This window comes from Phyllostomus discolor, chromosome 2, assembly GCF_004126475.2.
Source record: "Phyllostomus discolor isolate MPI-MPIP mPhyDis1 chromosome 2, mPhyDis1.pri.v3, whole genome shotgun sequence".
NCBI lineage: Eukaryota > Metazoa > Chordata > Mammalia > Chiroptera > Phyllostomidae > Phyllostomus > Phyllostomus discolor.
Window position 1 is genome coordinate 99,513,228 of NC_040904.2, and position 26,884 is coordinate 99,540,111.

The 26,884-nt window shown below is 36.3% G+C and overlaps 1 protein-coding gene across 2 annotated transcripts in view; it reads right to left on the reverse strand.

Annotated features, from left to right (window-relative positions):
- Positions 1-13,090, reverse strand: part of GSK3B (glycogen synthase kinase 3 beta) — a 225,783-nt gene extending 212,693 nt beyond the window's left edge. Inside the window, exon 1 of one of the 2 annotated variants that reach the window (XM_028504613.2) lies at positions 11,846-13,090. In XM_028504613.2, the coding sequence (XP_028360414.1) occupies positions 11,846-11,933 (88 nt within the window). In that variant the 5' untranslated portion in view covers positions 11,934-13,090. The remainder of the gene's footprint in view (positions 1-11,845) is intronic. The other variant, XM_028504612.2, reaches the window with a different exon arrangement.
- Positions 13,091-26,884: the final 13,794 nt, after the last annotated feature.

Below are 26,884 nucleotides of genomic sequence, written 5' to 3' on the forward strand. Positions count from 1 at the left end.
ATTTCAACAAGATTACATGTGGAAATAATATTTTGAATACACTGGGTTAAATAAAATATATTATTAAAATTAAGTCCTCCTGTGTTTTTTTACTCTTTTTAATGTGGCTCCTGGAAAATTTAAAATTACATATGTGGCTCATATCTGTGGCTTGCATTTCTACTGAATATTTCTCCTGAATAAACCAGGTTTAAATAATTGCTTAATATTAATATTATTCAGATTTCTGTACTTGCTTCATATTGTTGCTTTATTTTGGCATTGTAATCACTTGATCACAGTGACATATTTTGCCATGTATGATGCACACCCATGTTTTTGGCCCAAACTTTCAGGAAAAAAAATCTTTCATTTTAATTTTTTACTTATTTAGATTTAAAAACAAAACCGATTATTGTATTCCAAGGTAATATTTTGCAGACAAGTATCATTACTGCTTTCTAGAGTTGCACTTTTAATGCATAAGAATAAGTAAAAGAATTTAAAACATTTATATAGATACAGAATTAGTACTACCCATGTAGAATAAGAATCCTTATTTTTACCTCAAAAATTTGGGCAAAAAGTATGCATTACACATGGCAAAATACGGTAACATCTCAAACATCTATGCCACAGTGCCTAGATAATGAAAAGGTGAGATACCAAAAAAGTGTGTCAGCTTCTTAACTACCCTCTTGGAGCAAATGTATAAAAACCATCCAACGAACAACTTTTCCAGATACATTTATCAAGCAGTTAATGCTCTGGGCACTGTTGGCTGATATCATGAGATTATGTTAGATAAGAACTACTCAGTGACACAAAGGCATGGGATCTAGGAAATAGGAGAGTGGGCACTGAAGAGCAATGAAAGAATTCAGAAGATGACAGCTGTACAGCGAGACCTGGAGAACAACCAGGCCAGATCCCAGCAGTACAACAAGGACTCCAGGAGAAAGGATATTCCACGAAAAGAAGAGGTGGTGGGGCAGAATCTAGAGAATGCCTAATAAAATTTAAGGGGAAAAAACCCAATTGAAGTTATGATCATTGCAAACAGTGCAAGAAAAGATAAATGGCAACAATATTTTTTTTTAATTAAAAGCAAAGAAAAAAGTGTGATTGTCACTTTGGAAACTGTTTGATAGTTCCCTAAAATATTAAATAGAATTACCATACAACCTAGCAATTCCACTACTAGGTATATATCTAGAAGATCTGAAAATATGTCCACACAAAAAAACTTTTCACAAATGTCCATTATTCATACTAGCCAAAAGGAAATGGCAATCCAAATGTTCATCAAATGATGAATGGATAAACAAACGGTGGTATTCCCATAGAATGAAATATTATTCAGCGGTAAAAAGGAATAAATTACTGATAAATGCTATACCATTAATGAACCTGGAAGACATGGGAAGTAAAACAAGCCAGTCACAAAAGGTCACATATTATATGATTTCATTTATATGAATAAGTAGGAAAAGTCTAGAATAGGAAAATCCATAGAAACAAAAAGGTTAGTGGTTGCCTAGAGCTAGGAGGAAGAGGAATATGGGGAATGACTGCAAATGGGTACCGGGTATCTTTTAGGAGTAATAAAAAATGTTCTAAAATTAAATTGTTACAGCTATTGCACTACTCTGTGAATATTCTAAAAACCACAGAACTCTACAACTTTAAATGAATATTTTACAGTATGTGAATTATATCTCACTAAAGCTTTTTTAATAAAGATGTTTTTAAAAAGAAATGTTATCATTGTACACTACTTGCTTCTGCTAAGAATGCTGTTTATTATCTACATATTGAGTATTACAGCTTATTATCCAGATACTGAGTATTTAGTTGAATTATAATTTACATAATAACAACTAAAAATAGTGGTAATTATATTAGCATGATAGCAAAAGGGAAATGAGAATGACAATAAATAGTATCTTCCATAATGAAAAAGCAATAAATATCTAAAAATAATTTTAAGAAACAGACAAAGAGTATACTAATCAAAAGTATAACAAGAACTACTAGAGGAAGCAGCTCTGAGAGAACTAGAACTCGGGGACAGAAGACTAGCTTCCATAAAAAGACTTTGTATACTATTTGATGTCTCTTAATAATATGAATGTATTATTTTGTAAAAATAAAAATTTAAAAAAATATCTAAGGATTGCTTGTGTTTGGTTTATGAGAATGAAACTGTGTGCTCTTAAAGAGGTAAAAGCCACAGGCTTCATTGACATTGATGCACTCTGTACTTCTGCTCTCTCAAGAGAACAGGTTTTCTCATCTAAGATGTCAGAAAAATGGAAAGTTAGAGGGAAAAATAAATTACCCTTTGTCTTTTTCTTTACCATAAAATAAAACAACTATTTCCAGCAAAAACATCTATTTAACAACAACAAAAAAAATCTAAACACTACATATCATTTTTCAAATACACAGTGGGAAGTATTTTAAATGTACTACTAAGTGCTCATTGCTTATGACTATTAGCAGTTTACCTCTTTTTGCCATGAGAAGGATCCTCTCAACTTCACTTTACTCTCTATCTAATGCACATTCAGAAAAATAAGGGTTTAAAAATCTAAAACATTAGATTTAGATTTAGTGATGAAAAACAGCAATTTTCTAGAGTAATTGATTTAAATAGTTTTAATTCTAACATTCTTATGCTAAAGCCAGTGTTAATTTAGGTATGTATGCACAAAATATAATTCCAGATGAGAAGTAACCTGTAAACATTCAGATTATTTATGGAAGGGTATATAAGAACTTGGAATGCTGGCTGTCTCTAAGAAAGGGAGCTGGTAGTTATAGAACATGAGCAGACACAGACATTACTAAATAATTTTTAAATTTTGAATTGTGTGAGTAAATTCTATTTCTTAGAGCAAAAATATGAGGTCTACCCAGAAGGTATCCAGGCATGTAATGAGAAAAATAGAAACATTTATTGAAGAAGATAAAAGATACAAGAAACACTGTACATCAGACAATGATGCCTCAGTCCCCTTCAAAGCAGGCACCTTGGGATCTCACACAATTCTCCCAATCACCATCAGCTACCCCATCATGTTGTCCTGAATCTGATCAATGGTCTGAAATCTCTTCCATTTCAAAGGTGATTTTAGTTATGGCAAAATCTGATGCAGATTTATTGCTCTACTCGCCCATTTTGAATTCGATGGCCACATAGTACACATGCTCAATCAACAGCTCACTGAAGTTGTCACTGTGCACACATGCACATTCCAGTCCATTCTTCTTGGCTGCCAGGTTACACGGATGTTGTGCAAACAGTTCTCATTATATTAACAATGACTAGACTTTTTCCAGAGACCTCATATATAAATAAGCATGTAACTTTACCATACAGCATCCAATTAATACCATATTTTGCCATGTATAATGCACACCTTTTTGCCCAAATTTTTGAGGGAAAAATAACGATGTGTATTATACATGGGTATAATGATGACATGGAATGGGTATAATAATACTGTATATGATGCATACAAAATGTGGGTGCACATTATACATAGGAGCACATTATATGCAGCAAAATACGGTATTTGGTGATTGCTATTATAGATATTATGTAAATTTGATATAGATACATATATACATGCAATTATATGTTAAAACTGAAACCCTACCAACTCAAAAAGTCCCTCTTCCTTTCAGAGTTGAAATCATGTGTATAGTGTCAAAGCTCTGAAACAGAACAGCAAATAGAACAGCAAATAAAGTAAATATAATCAAGTCTGATGACAGGTATAACTTCAGTACCTCCAAACAATCAGGTACTGTCCTCTACAAACTCAAATTTAAGAGCAGTAATTTGATTCAGCTCAATAACTTCAACACAAGTCATGAAGATAGTGGTTAATTTAAAAGAACTAACGGATTTTAAGGAATAAGGGGAAGTGGAGGGAGACACATTTTTTAAAAAATAGGTTACCCTTCTTCAGTAAGAAATTGAAAATACAATCTTTTCAGTTAAATTAGACAATTAAACCCCTCAGAATTTCTTAAACCTCCAAAAGAGAAAGAAGTACTTTCTCATTACTGTCCTTTTACTTCAGATCAACAGTTAAGATACGCACCTTTTCAATTCTCATTACATAGACCATATGTGTATTTGCTAGTAGCTCTCTAATGGCTAATCATAATTCATAAGAAAATTTAAATAACTGCATGTAGTGCCTTCAAGTATTCCACAAACAGAAAATAGGGACAGGTAAAGATCCAAACAGGGACTCCATATATGTCACAGAAGAAAAAAATAAGACAATAAACCTCAGATAAAATGCTATGTCTGAGTAATAAATACAGATGGACAATGGAAGAAAAGAGCTGGCGAAAATATTCTGGGACAACATATTGAAGAGTTTAGTGCCGTTATCCAAATCACTGGAATTCAACTAGAGTTACTCAACCAGAGATGAGATGACCCAGTTCTCTTCCTCATCACTTCAGTGACCAACAAATTGAGAGGCTGTTTGATGTAATGACAAGATATTACAGAACCCCAGCTAGCCAGAAGAGACTTTCCTTACTCCTGCCCTTTTAAGAGAATGAAGTGTATAAATTAACCTTCGCTAGGTCAACATTTTGAACAATTATCAGAGTGACTTCCCCAGGAGTTGTGTGAGCCTATACTCAGTAATCCCAATATCCTTGTTTTCCTGAATTGTCTGTCTGCCCATTCTTTTTAGCAGACATAATACTTAACATCAATATCCACTTATCCCCTTCTATTTTGCAGCTTAGAGAACCAGACAACTTAATGAATTAGAAATATGTGTTAAATAATAATAAAAAGATTTAAATAGGTCTTGGCCAGGTAGCCTAGTTGATTAGAATGTCATTCCAATGCACCAAGGTTGTGAAGTTTGATCCCTGGTCTAGGCACACACAAGAATCAACCAATGAATGCATGACAAATGAACAACAAAATCAATGTTTCTGTCTGTCTGTCTGTCTATCTGTCTCTTTCTCCCTTCCTCTCTCTCTAAAATCAATAAATAAAAATATGTTTTTAAAAAGGAGTTTAAATAAAAGGCTAAAAACCAACCCATGCGTAAAATGTATGCAGCAGTTGGGGATTTCAGCTGCTCAGGAGCCTTTTTGGTTTATTTTCTGATTCCCAAAAGGTGATATTCCAAACAACCCAATTCTAATTCCACACTGATGCATAGCTATTATTCTTTTAAAAAACCAACAAAACAAAAACAGATAGACAAAATACCCTAAAGGCTCACAGTTCCAGACCTAACAAATGTCTTGATACTTGACTACTTCATTGGTTGTGCATATGTAACGGAAAAAAACAAAAACTTTCATGAAGTTTGCTGTCAATTATTAAAAGGAGGAATAGAAAGGACTCTTAAAACACTATACAACCTACAAGAAAAGATGGAGAGAAACAATCCTTAATAATGGCTAATTTGGAAAATAACATTCTAGTATTACCTGGAAATATAAATACATACATACATACACCAGATTAACTTCCAAACAATCTACTTTTCAAGTACTCTTCAATAAAAACCAGTGCTCTGAATGAACATTAAACACACACAAAAAAGCATATATTACTTTTTTGTGGTGCCATAAGCCCTAATATTTTCATTTTCAGTGTCCGTCTTAAGTTTTCCCTGAAATCTTAAAATAATTGAGGATTTTTTCCAATATAACTGTAGGTATTTAAGTGCTGTAACTGCTAACATGCAAGCCTGAAACTAATTTCAAAAGGAAAAGTCTTGCATAGTCACTGCTAAATTACCAATGAAAAGACTATCCTAAAAGTAAAAGGCATTTTAGCTTATCTCTGGAATCCAAGTGTTAAGATAACAGCAATCCATTCTCTGTAGCACACAAATAAAGAGCAGAGGCTCTAGAATCAGAATGCCTGGGTTTAAATTCTAACAGAGCAACTTCCTGGCCAGGTAACCATGGACAAGTTGCTTTACCTTTCTAATTCTCATTTACCTCACCTATAAAGTGGGGATAATAATAGTATTAGTTACTTTGTAGAACTGTTGTAATGATTCAACAAGATATTGCAAGTGAAGAATTTGGCAGAGTACTGAGTACATAATAAGCATTCAATAGGCATGTTGTATGTCAATCACGTTATTATTAATTTACCTTAATGTACTTTAATACTTTCTATTAAAGTAACCTGTTCATTTTTAGCTTTCTAAGCCAAGGATTTCAACATGATACAATTAATGGTAATTAATGCAAAAATGCAGTGGTAATGTTACTGCTTTGCATCAATGTTACTAATATTTTTGTCTGTGTACCCACCACCTCTCTGGCTTTTGAGCATGCCTAGCCAATCCTAAACCTGTAAATTCATCTAAATTATACCATCACCTAAAATACAAGTTTCTAGAGAAACAGTTATTCCTTTGTCAGAAATGTTCACTTTTTACTATTAAACTGATTTGAAAGGACAATCAAGAAATTAACCACTCCAGACTATGTTATTGAGGGAACACATTAAAGATTCGCATCTGTGCCATTGTTGGGCAGGGTACCCTGGAGACAAAAGGAAAACTGGTCTAGCAGAATTAGTTACAAAAAAAATTCATCATTTTACCTCAATCTGATCAAATAGAAATGCTTCTAAGAAAACTATTCAATACAAAAATGTAAGACTGAACTATTTACAAATTTTTAACTTGCATACCCTCTGAAAGTAAACCTTTCTCCCCAAAACATAAGCAAAGTGGGAAGGGGAACTGTAAACTAGACTCCAAATCAATGAAGTTATACCTTTATATCTGGTACCAAAGATATTACAGAAACAAGTATATACTGACATTGCTCACTGAATGTCCATTATTTGCTGAGTATTAACTCATTTTCAGAAAACAAGAATAAAAGCTCAATAATAAAAAAATAGAATATCACTTTAGTGTGTCAACTTAATGTTAGAAAACTTTTGGGAAAACAAATTGTCTTTAACTCTCCTGTCAGTTTTTCCTTGCTGTTCTATTCACAAAGATCTTCATATAAATATACATTTCCACATCACATTCAACCAATTTCAAAACATTTATATAATCAAGGAAGATTTGTGCCACTCAAGATAGGAACAAAGATTGTAACTTCTACTTTAAAACCAATGAACCATGAAAATACTTCTATAATTGTAATCATGAAAGATTCCTTTTTCACACACCCCCTCAAAGAAAAAAAAAAATAAACTAGAAAATGATGCTAAACATTCCAACAAATTCATTTACTCATGGTGATTACGTTCTTATTAGTACAATACAATATCTGGGAAATCAGGTTGGTCCTGTTAGTACTAGCATCTACTCCTGCAACGCCCATGTGATCTGCCCCTCCGTTCTCCATTGTAGGGTGGAGCATCATAAAAGATACCACAATCTCACAACCTGCCCATTACCATCCCTGTCTCACAATTCCATGAGTCTTACTAAAAAATAAGCACACTAGCACTCTAACAAATGCTTATTAAAAAGTGTGGCACTGTGGCACCAGTGTCAGCACATGCATGTTTCACACATAGCTTTCTCTATACATTAAGCACACACTTAATGAGTCTGTAAAAACAACAGTTCCCCCAACTCAGAACCTGCTGACACAAAAAACTCTGCAAACTTCTCCAAAACAGTATCTCACACCTGCAACTCAAGTCCAAAACAAGGGGAAGAAAGCCCAGGGTGCAAGTACTAATTTTCAGTTGAACTGTTCAGTGAAGTGAGATGTCACCTCACTTTCTAAATGCAATTCCCAATCGGCCATAAATTGATCTATGAATTTCTGGGTTCCCTTTTTTAGTTGTCCACAGGTGCATGCAACGAGAGAAGATGAAATTCTTATACGAAGGTCTTAGTGTTTTAAAAACTCTGTAAACATCTGGTTGGGAAAGAAATGAAATAAGGTTTTAGTTTTCAGTTTTACACATGAACTTTCCCATATCAACACAGATAATCTAGAAATTGGCTAAACTCTAATACCTAATTTTTGGACGTCACAAAGAGATTATTACGCTTCCTTGGGATTGCCACCTACTCTTTGGTTTTAATCACCATATGACTAAACACACAAAAGACACAAATACCATTAATCATTCTCTAAAATAAAATGATCTAAAAACATTTTATATGAGGAAATAATACTCAACTTAGTTTCCTCTTTCCAAATGTTTTATTTAAGGCTAGACAATTAGCTGAATTTTTACCAACAGTCTACCAAAGAAAGTTATTAGTATCGCTTTAACCAAAATCACCAGACAGTCCCTTATTTCCTCTACTTTGAGTACAGTATCAATTCTTTTACAGAGAGACTGTATAGCTATTAACATTTATTTAATAATATCTGAATCTGGACATAAACAAAAAAGAAATGTTGGCTTCACCATAGTAAACAAAAAGAAATACTTCAAACATACTATTTAAACTTGTGATGGATACTTAACAAAAAAGTCAAAAACTACTTGTTATAAAATCAACTTTTAATTTCTACTGAACCCTTCACAAACCCAGTGAAGGTTGCTTTTATTATTACCACTATTTTTAATGTGAGGTTTACCTGAGAACAATCATATTTATGAAAAACAAATTTTAAGTTATACCAAAATTAAAGGTTATATATCTGAAATTTTTAAATCACAGTTTAGTGCAAAAAATGATTTCATTGTTTTTGAATAAACAACTATGGAATATTATAACTAGGTTTCAAGTGTGAAGCTCTTCAATCTACATAAAAAATTATTTTCTTTTTTAGAAATTTAATGGAAAACATTTAAATGAAAACCTTTAGTTTACTACCTCCAAAAATAAGTCTGATATTTTTAGGTGTAAAAAAATTAGAAACTGTGCAAGTGATAGGCTGAAAAGTTAAATATCATTGCCAGTAACCAACTGCTGTCTGCTGAATTTCAAGGGAACCTACATTGTATGTGAAATTTTTTCAAAGTGAACTCATCTACCCTCTCATCTCAGCACTTTCTCAACTTTCCCATTATAATCAACAATATAATTTGCAGTCAAGTCTTCCAGGCCAATAACATCAGAATTTATTTTTAACTCCTGACTCGTTCCCAAGTACTCCCCTTCAATCCAACCTAAAGTCCTGCCAGTTTTTCATTCACACTGTTCTCTCACATGTGTTCTTTTTATTCCATTTTCACATTTTACTTTATATTACCTCATGATTCACAACACACCTTCCTATCTCCCTAAAAGGGCTCTAATTGCTCTAACTCTAATCCATCAACTCAGCTGCCCAAATCATCTTCAATATCTTGGTTCAGCCATCTATAGCAAATTCTAATCTCTCTTGAATCTCAACCAAACTCTTATAGGTCCCCTCTACCCTCCATCTGCTGATGTTTTACTTCTCAAATTCCATGTCTTATTTTCCTATTCAGGCTCCTTTAATTCAGGTTTACCAAATTGCTTAGTAAATACAAAAATTTTTCCCTGGTACAAAACTCACCATCTCTGTGCCTCTGTCCATTCTTTCCATCTGAATCCTTGATGTTTCTCTATCAACTCAAGTTATTGCCTCCTTTAACACCTGTCTTTAAACACACCTCTACAGAAAGTCTTCCCTCTCCAACCCATTTACCTTACTCCTTTATTCTTTGTCCTTCTGAACAAGGCCTTGTATTTGTATTCAAAATCTTACAGTTATCTTGGTATTGTCTTCATATTTTTGTCCCCAAAACCCCCTGTACTACTAGATGGTGAGCTTTTGAGACCAAGGATTACAATTTCTTATGTATCTCTCTTTTGAACAGGGGTCCCTTAGAACACTAGAATGCTAACGAATATTTAACAATTCCCCTTTCTTCTAAAATGTCCTTAAAGTCAAGGTTGTCAAATACAATTAGCATTGAACTCCAACTTTTTTAAAATGTTAAAAATTTTCTATTACCTATATGGTAATAGAAAGTTAAACATTTTAACCTACACACTTTAAAAAAGTCAACATCCATACTATGAAAAATGAAAGAGTCATTTTCAAAGAATATCTTCAGGAAAAGAGAAAAGTAAAAAATTTAACATTATAAGCTATTTTATTTTGCTCTCTGGAATATCTAATAAATTAATTACCCAAAATTGATTTCAAGTGGTTTTTAAACTATATTACCAAGATGAAAAAACAAACACTCCAGTACCACAAGAGGCTCTTAAGTAGCTAATACACCATTTGCTTCATCATTGCTGAAAATTACCCCAGAATTTTGAAATATTCCATTCAAATGACCCCACGAAATGCTTAGATAGCTTGACCCTTCCCTGAAAGATGCATCATCAGCTTCCCTCTTCACATACTCTGCACTCTATACTAGCTAGTCACCCCACCCTCCCCCCCAAAATTAATTTTCAAAAGTAATCTCCCATTCAGTTATTACCTTAGACTACCCTATTTCAAGCAAGTGCCAAAAGAGATCATGAATTGAAATCTTGAGTTCAAGTCATTTTATGTTGTGTAAGAATATAATCAATTTCACATAAGAGCACATACTTTAAAAATCTCAGTTCTTCAGTGCTCTTCTAGGCAACAAAATAGTTTTTCTTTGCCTTCATCATGCACCCCTCTCATGGAATAAGAAATACAACTTTTGTCAAATCCTGGAAGTATGTTTAAGTAAACTGCCATCATCAGCACATAAATAGATCCACAGATACACTGAAACACTGGATACTCAGTATGCCAAACATCTCAAGAACACAGACTTTTCAGCACCAATCTGGGACAAAAGTACACTCTAGCAACAACCCTAAACAAAGCCCAAATATCCCTACAATATCCAGGGCCTCACAGCCTTCTGCAAAACCTATGATGGAAAAGTCTAAGTCAAGATTCTCACAACTAAATTCATAGTTTTATCTAAATGTGACAGGAAACCAATGCAAGATTATTTTTAATTATCCTTAGAAGGGACCCCCTGACCTCTAGATCATTTAACAAGTATGGAATGCAATGGCACCCCAAAATTAAACTTAAATGACAAGTTAGTAACAACATTCAACTTAGCATTTGTCAACATGACAATACAGACCTCAATTAAAAATTGTACTTACTTCCAAGTTACCTTTTGATTAAGCATTACATAGTGGTAGACTGGTAATGTCAAAACGGTAAGGTTCAAAGATAACACAGTAAACCAGTTATCCAATTTTAAACAATGCACGTAGAGATACCACTGCGACTGGGTATCAGCAGCTCCCACCAACCCCTTGTAAAGGAAGGAATCAATGCTCGCCTCCTAGTGCAAACGCTGGTTACTAAGCAAGTTCATCTCAGGATTAAGAACAAATACTTCGTATAGTCAGTCATACAAGCAAAAAAAAAAAAATGTAAAAGATTGTAACACTCAGTCTCTCTATTAAGCATACAAAACTATAACCCCTGAGACCTGAGCTAACTAAAGCAGCTCTCCGCAAATATCCCTCATTCCGAAAGACATAAACTAAGCAAACATACACAATGGTTTATGAATCAAGTCTTGCCCTCTTATCCGAAAGGATGACCAAGGAAACACTTCCATCACTATTTTAATACTCAATCACTTAATAAAGCTACCAAAGGCAAGGAAAGTATAAGAAAAAAAGTTTCAAACCAAACATCCAAACAAAAATCATATTCTCTCAAATTCAAGGTTAATGAGACTGGTGGAGGGTGTATGTGGGAGGAGAAAAGAGGGAGCTGTCTCATCCTTGACTGAAGACAGGTTTTTGCCTATTTCCATTACCTCTGACTGTTGTATCAGAAGGCCTAACATTTTAAGATCCTGGGATTTCAAGGTTTCTTATTTTAAGATGAGGTGGAGAAGGGGTGTTAAAATAAAATCAATACTCACTGCTAACTTTCATGCTGCCAAAAGCTGAAGGCTGCTGCACTGGCTTGCAGCTCTCCGCAAAGGAGGTGGTTCTGGGCCGCCCTGACATGATTACTCTTCCTGAATCACCCTCTTTTCCTTTCTTCCTCCTTTTCTTCCTTTTGTTTTATGTTAGGGTGTTAGGTTAGTGACAAACGCAGCATTAAGTTCTCCCACAAGAAAAAGACTTCGTACTATTGGCTTTTTACTCCTTTTGTATATACATTAAAAAAAAACAAAAAACGAGCGCTGTGTTTCTTCTTCAAGGCTGATCAGTACGGGTATTTAACATATAGATGATTTGGAGCTGGGGAAAAAAAATACAATTCTTTCCCCTCCCTTTTTTGGAGGGGAGAAAAGGAAGGGAGGAAAATCCTAAAAATATATATATCACACGAAATGGGGTAAATACTTGATTGAAAGTAAGTACTCTGAATATTGTATTTTCCTCGGGGATTTTTTTTCCGAGTCAATGAAGAAGGGAAGCGGCGGAAGGATCACGAGTCTCACGCTTGAAAAGAAGGGGGATGGGAAGGAGGGAGGAGAGGGAGGGGGTGTTTCGGAGATGCGACGGGAAACGCTGCAGCTCCGGCAGCGGCGGGATCCGGAGGGCTGACGGCGGGGGCCCGGAGAACTGGAGGGCGATGGAGTCGCGAGTCAGTCAGAGGCGGGCGGTGTCGGCAGCTCCTCTCCTCATTGCGCCAGGAGCAGCTGCAGGCGGTGGCTGTATCCAGCGGCCATGGCGGCGGCGGTGGCGGAGGCAGCTCCCTTCAGACCCCAAGCAGCGGCTCCTCGACTGCTCCCCATACGCCGGGGACATGGGAACCCAGCAACCGCTTCCGTCCCTCGGGGCCCCCTCCCCCGTCCACCAGACCAGCGCGGCCGCCCTCCTCGCCTCTGCTCGGTGATCGCTCAGGAAGTCTTCGCGCTTTGCCCCTAGCCCGGAGTCCTGTCAGCGTCTAGGGGGCCGGCTCCTCCTTGCTTCCTTCCTTCCTTTGTCACTTGGCCCGGACAGCGACGGCGGCAGCACAATCCCGCATTCGCCCGGGTCAGGGGCTGCTCTGTGTGAGGAGCGCCGTCTGCGCAGCCGCCTAGCTCTTCCCCACGCCTCCTCCCCCCCTCCTACTCTTCCTCCGCCTTCTTCCTCCCCCACCCGTCTTACACCGCCCAGCGCCCCGCCTGCCTAACAGGCGTCTGGGAATTGCCGGCCGAACCCCGAGCCCGTCAGCTTCAGTTGGGGGTGGGGGTGGGGGTCGTCGGGAGTGTATCTCTGTCGGTGATTGGTACTTGGAAGGGGGCTTCCGAGGACAATCTGGCCAGTCAGAACGTCTCTTCCCTTGTCAAGGTGGGGAGAAGTGGAAAGCAAGGGGAGGGCTTCTATAAAGTGCCTTCTCATTGGCCTGAATCTTTGGAGCCGGAGTTGGGGCAAAAGGGTAAGGGAGGGAGGCCGAAACCCCCAGCGGTAGCCAATCGGCGCTCACTACTGTCCAATCGCAAGACCTAGCTGCAGTGTGATTGGCCTTCGGCCTCCGGCGGTCCCAGGAGCTGGGGGAAGCTCCCCTGGAGTCGTAGCAAACTGCTACGGGCTCGGGTGCTCTCACCCTTTGTGGAAACCGCAACCTAGGGAGCGAGGGCCTTTTCCTACAGGCGGTCCGAGTTGCTGCGGTCGGCGGGGCTGGGCTCGCAGCACTCAGGCGAGAGGACGATTTAGGGGGTTCTCCCTACCTACTGGAGGCTCCCGGAGGGGCGCGGCTAATTCTGCGCACTCAAGACTCCCCTCCTCCAGGTATAGCGCATCCCAAGTGCCGGGGTCCTCCCCGAAAGGGCCTGACGGTTGGCTGGGCGCCTTTCCTGTGGGGAGCGAGTTCTCCGCTGCTAAACTGGGAACAAAGCTTTTAGAGAAGCAGCAGCGCCCCTGGGTGGTCGTGCCCCTCCCAGCCGCGGGAACCATTGATTAGAAATGAGGCTGACGGCTCCTGGCGGTCGCGGCGGGGCTGGCCTTCTGGAAATGCCCCTAAGAAATGAGCTCAAACTGGATAAGCGCGCTTCTGAGGCGCGACTTCCTAGCGCAAAACAGGTCCCGAAATCAGGTGAGGGGAAATTCCGTCAGGCCGGATATCCTGAACACTCCAAGGAAACCGGGAGTCAGAATATCCTTTAGTAGTTTTGGCCCTTTGGAACTAGAGCGATCTATGAAAGTATTGCTTAGGTAGGTGTAAGCTGGTGCTCATTGTTGTACAGAAAACCAACTTTTTTGGTTTGCCTGACGACAACGAGGTATGGATAGCAGAAAAAGTAGAATGGGAACTTGTCCTGATTATAATCCTGTGGTGCTTGTGATTTCCACCTGCAGGGTCATGTCTTATAGGATACTATCTTCAGAAAGCACATGTAAAAATAGCTAGAGCTAGTCATATCACCTAGCTATTGGTTAGAAAAACTAATGGGGGAGTGAACAAAGTAAGCTTTGGTAGAAGGCAAGAAAGGTGTCGCGAGGGTTTGCAGACAGAGGTCTACAGGGGCCAGAAAAGGGAAGCTATCAGTGGAACTGGCCTGGTACAAGACAATGGGGAATGGTAAGGAATGTGACAAATTGAAGTGTCCATGCTGTAACTGAAGGGAGCAGCTGTTCAGCTCTAGCAGATTGTTGCCCTCAGGAATGTGGGTTCAGTGTCCCGAGATAATTCGTTTTTTTATCTCCCAAGAGGAACCTTAAAGCTGGATTTTTGTGTGAAATCTCTCAGTTTTTAAATGTTGGCAACCAGTATTTCAAAACCACGAAGGCCAAACTAAAACATCCTGGGGTAAATGTGGCCAACATGCTATCAATTTGTAATCTCAAACCTGAACATAGGTTTTATAGCCCAGGAGCAGTAGAGGCTCTTGTTCTTTGCAATAAAGAGAGAACATGAGGTCTCTGGACGTCATGGAGGAGAGTAAAGAATGTTAAAAGCAAACAGTACTTGGCAATTTTTATCAGGTGAATGTTGCCTCTCCGTGCAAACTAATTATGAAAGACCTTTGTCACTAGTGTAAAATGCTTTGAAGCAAAGCTTTAAATCCTGCCTTCCCCTTTACCCCAATTCTTACTCCCAGTTATACCAGCAGGAAAGTGAATAACAAAGGTTTAGGTTTTACAAATTGGAAAAATGGCTATTCTGTATATAATAAAGTACAAAAATAGCCTACCTTAATGCTATGGTTAGTAGCTTTACTGTTGCTCCCTTCAAATATTTTGACTGATGCTATTTTAAAAAAATCTCACCAACACAGGGAAGTTTTATAGGAAGGAAAAGATATTTCAGTCTGGAATTAGGATTTAAAGAGGGAGAAGTTTATGAAATAATACAGAAGTAATGAAATTAACATTCAATGATTGTTTCTCTGAACTTTGAAATTCTTACTCCACCTTCCCACTTCCTGATTTATAATAATTTTAATAGTTAATATTTACTGAATGTTTACAATATGCTAAACACTGTTCTTAAGTGCTTCACACATGCTATCTGAAATTTATCTTAATCTTATGACACAAGTACTGTTATCACTTCTTTTCTGAGAGCCAGACTGTTTGTTTATGAATTTACTAAGTCCACAGAACTAAAGGAGCAGAACCAGGATTAAGATTCTCTGTTCTTAGCCTTTACTTCATACTTTGCTCACAAACATAGCCCTCACCTTACCCTCATTTTATCTTAAAGTCTAAACCTTATGTCTTGAACTGTGTGCCTGGTTGTAAACATATCCCCTAGTTTGGTTTCTTCTGTGGCTCATCAGATAGTCCCTTGCAGAGATCTCTGATTCTGATTAGAAAAAGATAAACCTAGGAAAGCTGATGGTGCAGAACAGTAAGTAGTATGTTAGGGAAACATAAGAGGTTGGTGAGCTTGTCCACAAGATAATAGTTAAAAATTAAAATGAAAAATGAACGGGCTTATATGGTAAGAACAAGCACAGGCATAACTTGGCTATATTTCAGGTTTGGTTCTAGGCCATCACAATAAAGTGAATCCTAATCATTTTGGTTGTGGCAGGGGGTCTTGCCTGCAGTTTGTACAAAACAGCATCTATAAAGTGCAGTAAAGCAAAGCACAATGAAATGTCTGTGTCTGTATAGCATTTTGTACTTAGAAAGTACTATTATGTTTATGAAGTTTAGGAAGTAGTATTATTAAACTATTACTCTGTTTTCACAAATGAATCTACACACTTGAATAAGTGACTTGCTCAAAATCACTTAGCTGCGTTTTTAGTTGAAACTGGAATAAAATACAGGAAGATAGCAAATAGAATATGAGATGCAGTTTATTGAGGTGAATCCAAAGCCAGCCATTTCAAATAGAAGTCCATTCAATCCTTCCCAAAACCTTGAGAAAGAAGTATTATTAGCACATTTTTTAGTAGATGGGGAAAATGAGCAGTAAGTATATTGTTTAAGGTCACACAATTAGTAAATGGCAAAGCTGAGATGGGATTTACATCTGGGTCTACTTGAATTCAGCCTCTTTCTACTAAATAACCCCTCCATGAAAAAGTAATATATAAAGTTATATGTGACACCCACCTAAGTGTCTGGAAATACTAATTTTGATGATCTTCATTGTCTTAATGCATTGTCTTATTTCCCACCTTTACAAAAGAAACAAAATACTTAAAAAAAAAGTAAGATGGCAGAAAAAACGAAAGGAAAGAAGTACAACTGTAAAACTGCTCAATTTGATTAGGAGTTAACATAACTGAAACTTACAGAGGCCCCCTTTGTCAATAACTTGAAGCTAGGCAGGCACTTTTAGAGGGACTCAAGGAGGCAACTTCAGGGCTGGATGGAAGGGAGAACTAGAATAACAGGGTGTCTTTAAAAGCTCTGAAGCTGCATCAAAAATTTCTTCCTCCCTGAGTAGGCTTTGATGCTAAAAAGAGATGGGCTGTTACTGATAGTGTACCATATAGAGGAGTCAAATTACATCAAAGTAAGGGAGATGAAGTGACCTATTGACTACTAGAAATCAGCATGGGTTTAATTTTTAATTTGGTGGTGGTATCAGGAGCCATTTTAAAATTGCACCTGTTTATCAATTTTTAATTTTTTTGTGGTATCTCCATGCTGCTTTCCACAGTAACTGCACCAATCTGCATTCCAACCAACCGTGCAAACAGGTTCCTCTTTACAACCTTGCCAACACTTGTTTGTTGATTTTTGATGATAGTCATTCTGACAGGTGTGAGACGATACCTCATTGTGATTTTAATTTGCATTTCTCTGATTAGTGACATTGAGCATCTTTTCATATGTCTATTGGCTATCAGTATATCCTGTTTGGAGAAGTGTCTATTTAGGCCCTTGGCCTATTTTTTCATTGGGTTGTTTGTGTGTGGCTTGGGTTTTTTTTTGGGGGGGGGGTATTGAGTTTTATAAGTACTTTATAAACTTTAGATATTAACCACTTATCAGATGTGTCAGTGAATATGTTCTCCCATTTTGGGGGTTGTCTTTATTTTGTTGATGATTTAAAGGAACCCAAAACACTAATTTGAGAGAACACAATCACCCCTGTGTTCATTGCAGTGTTATTTACAATCACCAAGATATGGAAGCAGCCCAAGTGTGCATCATCAGACAAGTGGGTAAAACAACTATGGGACATTTACACAATGACATTTTACTCTGCCATAAAAAAAGAAAATTTTACCTTGTGCAGTATGGATAGACCTGAAGAATATTATGCTAAGTGAAATAAGCCAGTCAGAGAAAGAAAACTACCATATGATTTCACTCATGTGTAGAACCTAATAAACAAACTGAACTAACAAGCAAGACAGACTCATTGATGGGGAGCAGATGACAGCTAGTAGGGGTGGGATAGGTTAGGGGGTGGAGGGATTGAGCAAAAAGGACAAAAGACTCATGGTCGTGGATAATAGTGTGGTGATTGCTGGAGGTAGGAGGGTATTAGGGGGCTAAATGGTAATGGAAAAAATATGATAAAGATTAAACTAAAAATAAAAATTATACCCATTGATCAATAATAGAAGTTAACTCACCAGGGCACTGTGCTAGGTGTTTAGGGTATATAACCTTCCTATATGAAAGGTACAATTTTTTTCTATTTTACAGTTAAGTAAACTAAGAAACAAGTTGCTCAAGTTTACACAGCTATGATGTGGTGTTCAAACTTGTAACTTTAATGCTTGTTATTTCTCCTTGAAATTTCAAGCCCTTCATTTGAAATTTCTCTAGCCCTTGAAATTTCTCCTTCAAAAATCATCCAAAAGAAACTTTACTCAAATCCATTTAGTGAGTGTTTATTCATCTCCTGATCTTGTAGGACACTCTGCCAGGCTGTAGGAATACAGAAGTGCAAAGAAGACAAAGCTATTCAGAGATAACTATTGTCTTTCTCCAATCTTAGAGGAGCTCTCATAGAGTGGAGACATGTAAAGACAACACCATAAGGTCATCTGGGCAGCTATGGAAAAGCCCAGAAGTGTCCCAGAGATCATTTTATAAATTGTATTGGAACTACTGGTCTCCAAGTTCAGTGTATAGTCAAACCTCAGTTCTTGACCAACTTGATTCTTGAACAGTTTGATTCTCAACCAAGTTGTTTCCAGAAAAAAATGTCTCGGTTGTGTAACAAAACTTCGGGCCTCAATTCTCTACCTGACAATCCTTTCATGCTGATACCTGTATGATACATCTCTCAGGTGACAGACAAAGGAGATACGGTTTTTGAACAAACTGCTTCTCGGTTTTCTGAAATGAATTAAGTTTCAGAACTGAGGTTCTACTACATATACCCAGAGATTGTTCAGGATGATTATCTGGAGTACTAGAACCATTAGAACTTATTTTTATCTTAAAAAGTAAGAACTTATCTTTCCAGTGGTTAATTTACTGGTAGACACTGGCATCCTTCTTCAGTTCCTATGTCAAAGGAAGAGGTGTCACATGGTTTACAATACAACTATCCTAAAGGGAGAGGATAGATCTCTACAGCCAAAAGGGTTTGTGAATACAAGATACCCTCATTTTTTTAGTTTTCAGCAAAATATAGCACTGTACTTGTACTTAATTAAGTGGATTTCCAGTCATATTTTTTTAATTTGATCCTACCAGTAAAGTATAGATTACAGGTTTTACTAACAGTGCAAGAAAATGAACAAACAAAATGGCAAAACACATTCTCCTGCTCTTGGTAGGAACTCTTCATCAGTCACATCACTAGCTAAAAACAATAATGAGCTAATTAATTTGACAAGAAGTGGGTCTGAAAATTTTGAAATTCTCATGAATAATTTTTGAAATACAAAGTTATCATTCCCTATTGTTAAAGTCAAAGGTACCTTAGTCTTAGGTACTAAGTTTAAATATGTTTGAGATGTAGCCAATGCCAGTGTAAAGGCTTCACAATTACCAAAGTATTTAAAGACTGTGAATCTGTGACTGTTAATAATGGGGTAGGGGTAGCAAATAAAAAAAAATGAGGGGCCTTAAATAATTAAAAATTTTAAATTGCACCTCATTCATTCTTATTTCTGTGTGTCTCATGTGCATATCATGAGTAGATGAGTATATTTTATAAATAAATATGCAGAATATATTGAAGATAGTGAAAAAATTTTTACTAGAAGGGTATGAGATTTAAAAAATGTCATAGGCCACTGTTTTAAACAAAGATTAATTTTCCAGATGGGTGAAGGAAAGAACACTCCTGGCAAAGAGAAGAGGTTATCCATATCAGAAATGTAACAAGGTATTCAGAGATCTGGAAGTAGTTTGAAATTATGTAACATAAGATCTGGACCTAAAAAAGGAAAACAGTATTGAATAACAGACATATAATTAAGTAAATTATGTTATATTAAGAATATATTATGCAGCCAGTAAAAATAATAAATACAAAGACTAATAGCAACTCAAAAATAATGCTAATTGAATAATACAGAACTTCAAATTTTATGTTTCTAAATTTATAAAGTGTATGTACATTTGGATACATACATAAGATAGAAAAGGAAGACAGAAGTTATAATAATTTTGTTAATATATTTTCATGTTTATAGATGAAAATCACTTTAAATATTTTTAATATTTCTATAATAAATTTCTGTTTGGCTTTAAAGGAAATCATCCCCCCAAATAATTCATTTTTATGCTGTGGTTCACATACTCCTTAGAAAGCTTCTGATTACATGGAATTCTTAACTAAAATTCCAATTATTTTAGCAAAGCTCTTCAACAATAACATTTTTATTGACAATCCTTTGTAATATGAGTTAAATTAATAACACTAACCAATATTTATTGAGTACATACTATGTTCAAGACATCTATCTGATACAAAGAAATACATGAGCGATATGAGTGGCTCTGTGCCCTTAGAAAGCATATCCTTTGGGGAAACAGCCACGTGAAAAGTTAAATAACTATTAAAAATCACATTTTGAATCCATAAACAAGTTGTGAGGCAGAACATAATTTGTTAATATGATTATACTCATGCTCAAATGAATTGTTCATGCTGTCCATCCTATTTATAATAGGTGGATAGAGGACACTAAGGTAGATCTTAAAGGACAAGCAGTCGGATTTGGAGATGAAAGCAGAAAAGAGGTAAATTATTTTCTACCACTTTATTTCTAGCACATCAGACAAACCCCCACTCAGGAAACTTATGTGGGTGGAGCTGTCAGCAATTAAGAATAGTGTGAGTGTATTCATCTAATTTCAGGGAAACAAGTTTGGATAATACAAAAGCTAATAAAAGAAAGTAATGGAAGATAAGGTTTAAAAAGCAGTGTGGGGCCAGATTTGACAGAGCTTTGAATGTTCCACCAAGAAATCCAGGTTTTTTCTTATATACAGTGGAGAACTATGGGAGGTATTTTAGTAGATGTAGGACATTGTCACTGTAGGAGAGTGTGGGGGAGAAACAACCTGCCCTATACCCTCGAGGTTTTCTGACTAATCAAATAGACATAAGACAGATTAGCAAGAGAAAATAACAAAATTTAATACATTATGTATAGGACTCCCACATATGTGAGAAAGTTAGACTCAACATGTAGGAGAGGTTTACATATAGAAAGGGGATCTAGTTGTATGAGACATTCTGAGCTAGAAATGAGGTAATGCACATTGGAGGCTTTAAAGGATCACTGCAGGATGATAAAAAGAGCAGATGTTTAGTAAATAAAAGTTTGCCCTGCCATATAAGTGGGTCAAAAAGGATATTGCTGAAAGTTTCTTATTATTGGCAAGGTCCCTCATTTAAGTCCTCCTAAGTAGCTAAAAGGAAGGACAAAAGTTTCTTTTGCACCTGAAGCAAAAATTACCTTTAGCTCAAATCCACTTACCACAGAAGCACATCTTGGGATGACTTCTGAACTCCCAGAAGATACACTCGATTCCTGTTGCTGAAAATGTGCCCAGGGACAAAACACAGCATACCTGGTCATGCTTTTTATAACCAATGAGGTGTGACCTATTGAGAAAGTAATGGCTGACTACCCAAGAAGAAGAGGAATACTGTTAGAAACTGCCACTATAAACGACACTTTGGTTGTATTAAAATTTTCATATCAAGGCTTTGACAAATCATTTAATTACTCTAATTTTAACATCTAAAGAAGCATACTATCTAAGATAAAAGGAAAACAAACCCTTGATGAATCCTGTTTTTTATGCTTATCACATTTTTGTTCCTAAGTATATATAAAAGGTTAGTATAGTACTGATGAGATTATTTCAAACTGTTTCAATTTCATTTCTTTTACTGTTTCTTTTATTGTTTCTGTTCACATTTTTGAAAAGAGCTTTTTTAAAAAGTAAATATTTTCACATTGAATTGAATAAATGAATCATATGAACTGAATTGAAAATAATAAGTGTGTGTTGAAAACAAGTCAATATGCTTTGAGTAGCATATTTTGTGACAACAAACTCTGGGTCATTAAGCCTTGTTTTATGTGCATTAAAATGTAATTAATATAGTCCTAAGAAATTCTCAGTTGGAACAAATACTTTAGGAACTCATTAGCCAGCAGTAAATCAGAAATAGTCATATTTCTACTTCATATGGAAGTAGGACTCATATCTCAGAATAAAAGTCTTCAGGTCTTTAATCTATATCATGTTGGTGGGGAATGTGAGTTGGAAAGAAAACTGCCATTCTGTTTCTTGGCTCTTCAATATCTTTCTTGAGGAAAAAACTTGAAAAAAATTAAGAACACCAATGGATGACCCAAGAAGGAATTCCAGAATGCAGAGAGTACTTGCTCCCTCAGGCAGGCCACATTTTCATTTGGATTGTGGCCATCAAGATGCATGATTGCTCTAACTTTATTTCTATGCCCTGTGTGATGGAATTCTGGAAGGGGATGGGAGAGAATGCACAAAGTCCTAAGGAATGTGTGTTCGTTTGTAGCTTCCAGCTCAGACAGTAGTAGGAAGTGCCAGATACCAGACCAGAAAGGACTCTTGTGGGGGAGATTTTATAGCTCAGTTTTAATTAATAATAAATTAATTATTTAAAAAAACATTAATATTTCACACCTGTTTATTATTTTTATAATTTATGTTATATACAAATAGCATTAGTAATGTTGAGTACTTAAAGATAAAAATTTAGGAAAATAATTTCTCTAATTCTAGGAACATTTAAGAGTCAGGAATATACTCAGATTTTTTTTTTCTTTTCAAGGCATTAACATGTCTGAGACAGTGGAGCACATCCTCCTGTTTGTATATACTCTTCTACTTTCTCTAACCATTTTTTGACAATTTGAATACAGTTTTCACATTTAGTCTTATCAAAAGTGATCCAATTATTTGGGGGGTTTTTGTCATTAAGTGCTTTGGCTGTGATTCTGTAAAATTCATCAATTTTATCGGTCTGTGTTGGAGAACACGTGAAAAGACATAATCCTAATTCCACTAGGAAGTGCTTATTATAAATCTGTGTGCCTAGATCTGTGACAGATATGATGGAAAACATGCTTCTAGCAAATTGAGAAAACTGCTGTATATGTTTTAAAACCTAACTATGGTCTATTCAACTGCATTTTAAAATATTTTCAAGGTCAAGGGTTATGGGCCCTTTTAGTATTAAAAATAAATATCTTACAGAGCCAAGTCAGCTGTAACTCTGAGTAACCTCTTCTAGAGGTCAGACTTTGAAACTAGCATGAAAGGAGTTAAAGTGAAGTACTTCTAAGCACCAGAGAAACCATTGAGTGGGGGGAAAAAAACCAACAGGAGTTGCCAAAAGAGAACACATACAAGGTTTGCCTTTATATCTAATTTCCTTCTTGCTTAAATGAAATTACATGAAGATGTAAAGTGTTCTTCTTGAGTTTAGTTGATACTGGGCACATAGTAGGAACAGTAAATGTTGGCAAAATGAGCAATCTGATTGCAATTGAAAAAGTAAAAACCTAATTATAACCATTACAATTACAATTTTTATAACATGTGGATGAGGACTCAGAGGAAACATCCAAAAATATAAACAATCGTTTTATTTATTTGTTGGTTTTCTGAAATTTTTTATTACATTTAAATTTTTTCCATTATTGCTACAATATAATTTGGTTATCAAATTTTTTAAATTAGATGAATTCAAATATAACACAAGCACAGCTTGGGATGAAGCTCTGTCCACCACTGGGGTTCAAACATGTCTTGGCATATCTGGCAAATTGGTGGGTTTAGACTTCCAAGAGGTGATTTAAATAAAGGTTTTGGCAGAAGAGTGTGAAGGAGTGTGGGTAGCATTGAGGAGGGTGTTTGGCCAGGGTACTTTTCAGACAATTTTCACTCCCACAATGCACCAGCCAGTGTCCTGATTGGTCAGTGTCCATGTCTTATGCCAGCTATTCACCCATTTGTATGTCACTCTTGGATTGAGGTGACATTGCCTTACCTATCTTGAAGATTCATACTCTAATGTAGCCTCATGGGCTCCCCATGGAAAGCACTATAAGCAGAAATAAGAGTCCCCTAAAATCTCCATTACATTATGAGATATGATCCAAAGATGGGGAAGTTTAGGAAATATGGCATAAATTTTTAATATTGAAGGTTCCAAAAAACAGAAGTATTTTGATTCCTTGAGGGCCACAATGGAAACCATGAAAATTTCTAGTAAAAGGCACTGGTGACCTGGCTTACTGGGTCTGGCTCAATGATGAGCACCAGAAGTATTCAAAGACAGCAAGAACTTCAACAGCTGACATCCATGTGGCTGCAGATAAGACTTGTTTTTGAGCCCATGTAAAACACTGTCTAAAGAACCTTAGAAATCACAGGGCTTTGCAAGGAGCTGGATGTCCTGTACCAGCAGGCAAAGACAGGAGCTATTGAAATGTGGATTATAACGCCATTATTAATAAATTCATAATTATGATTTTAGTTCATAAAGAATATGATGTGAGAAGTGAACCTGCTGGCCCCTCACTTTTCTACATCTTTCTTATTTGTGTGAACATTTCACAGAATTGAGGGTACTCTAACAGTTTTTTAAAATACAGGGCACATTTTTTATGGCATAACCCATTAAGGCCAGTAAAATACAGTTCTTCATCTAGTGTTCAACCAAAGAACCAGTGGTATGTTCCAATATGGGGAGAAAAACTAGCTAAAATTAATTTATTGGCATCTCTGGTCTTTTAACAAGTAACTTTGGATATATGTAATTTGCACCTAAAATGCTGTGTTTAGAACCTAAACCTTGTCCAAGAGGCAACCTCAGGGTTTTACCTTTCAAATAAAGCTTAATAGTTTATAACGAACATTATAGTATTAGATGTGTACTGAAACATGTGAGGTAGATCTCTCCCATTTTATAGATTTTTAAATGGAGGCAAAAAGACCTAATTAGTTCTTCTGGCTCAACTTTGCCACATTGATCAAATATATTCATTGAGTTGCCACAGGTATATGGCATTCCACTATGTTTTTGGAACAATATTTTTTTAAAATACGTGATGGTATGCTCTGAGCAGGTAAGAGAAGTTTCAGGAAATGGGAGTAGTCTATAATATGATACCCTTTTCTAAAAAAAAAAGATTCATGGGCCTCTTTTTCTTAGTGGTCTATTTACTCTATGTCTGGTACTGATTAGTGTTCAATAATTGTATAAAATAGATGCCTTAGAAAACATTTCTTGGAGTACAGAACAGTGTTCATGGCATCTGATATATAAATCAGATTTTTTTTAAGGTAAGATGTACATATAGAGTCCCACCGGATATGAAGCATGGTTGCAGTCGGAATGGAATCAGTAAACAAACCTGTTATATGCAAAGTATTGCTCTTAATGAGAATTCTCTAAAAAGAATATAAGACTTGATCACTGCCCTTAATAATTAGTAATCTAGCTAGGAAAGGATAAAATATAGACTAGGTTATAGATCATTATTGATCCAAGGTAGCATATAATAAATAGCCAGAAAAGGAGGACATACATATGTAAGCATATAAATTCAGGGGATAGCTAAACTTGAGAATGGAATGCTCTACTAGCCATACCCATCTTGCACACCTACTCCTGTGGATAAAATAATGTCCCCACAAGGAAAAGGAATTCCATTACAATTTTTTTAAAAAGATTAAGTTTTTTAAAAGGTGGTATTTTTAAAAAATATCAGTCTGGTCTCTATATCTTATCACTCTGTTTATATTTTGTTTGTTAGTTTATTTTGTTCATTAGATTCCAAATATAAGTGAAATCATATGGTACTTGTCTTTTTCTGACTGGCTCATTTCACTTAGCACAATGCTCACACTGGGAAAACCAACAGTACAGTTACCCTAGGCAACTGTAGGTCTATTTAGCTAATAAATTTCAATAAGACATTTGCCACACCCAAAAAGCAGCAGGAGGTGCAAGGCCAGTGCTTAAAAGGAAATCTGGAGCTATATCAAGAGAACAAGGATTATCTGCAAGAGATTGATCACTGACTGTAAGGATGACTGAAGCATTTGAGAAAGAGTGAGGTTATAGAACAGAGAGTTAAGATGTTTACTCCCTCTCACTTTTAAGGATTATGAAGATGTGGAAATAGTTGAAAAAATGGTTCAACAGGGTAAGCAGTAGACCATTACGTCATTTTTTTAAAGGCTACAAAATGATAGTATATTTAGCATTAGGAAGTGATATAGTCCTCTATAAGTATGTAGACTCAATTATGAAGGTAAGTTCAGGTTGCAGAGCAATTTTGAATAAATAAAAGAAAAATGAGATGATAAAATCAAGGGTTAGAAGTAGGGAAGAATACACTAAGAAGACATGAAGATACCAGTGTTTTGGGGGGAGGCAAAACAGAAACTGTCTTGACCCCAATTGTGTCTTACAGGGACAACTTGAGGTCAGTATGATGGAAGCCAAGAGTTGGCCTACAGATATGTATTCTTCTAAGTTAAGATGTGTATTACTTGCTGATACAATGGAAAAACAAGCTGTAGTTTGTAATATACCCCATGGCAGAAATGCAAATTAAATTGAGACAATTCATATTGATATTTTATACATTTGCAGGAACATTGGTAATCTATCGGATTTTGACAAAGACACACTAAAATTTATCTCAAGGTGAATGAGTCAAAAGTTGCAAATTTTAAAGACTGGCTGAAACCTATCAAACAATCTAATAGATTCCCCTACCCCTTTGGAAGTTGGCCAAGGACCCAGTGAATCTGGGGACAAACTTCAGTGCTTTTGCCAGATGTCCATTTAGAGGACTGGTCCCTTGCCTTGAACTTTAATGTTGAGGCCATAACTTATTGGCATCCAAGTCACGACTTATGAAAGAGGCCTCATTGTGCTCCCTGAAGAAACGTTCTCTGTCAAAATTAGGATTACCTTGCTTTAGGAAGAAGATGTATACCATGCTGACAACCAAATGATGATTTGCCAATCAAATTCTATCATAGTTAGCAAAGGAGCCTCATATAATCCAGAAGGGAAATGGTGTTCCAAACAGTTGATGCCCTAGGGACCTACTGAAGGCTGTGCTAAA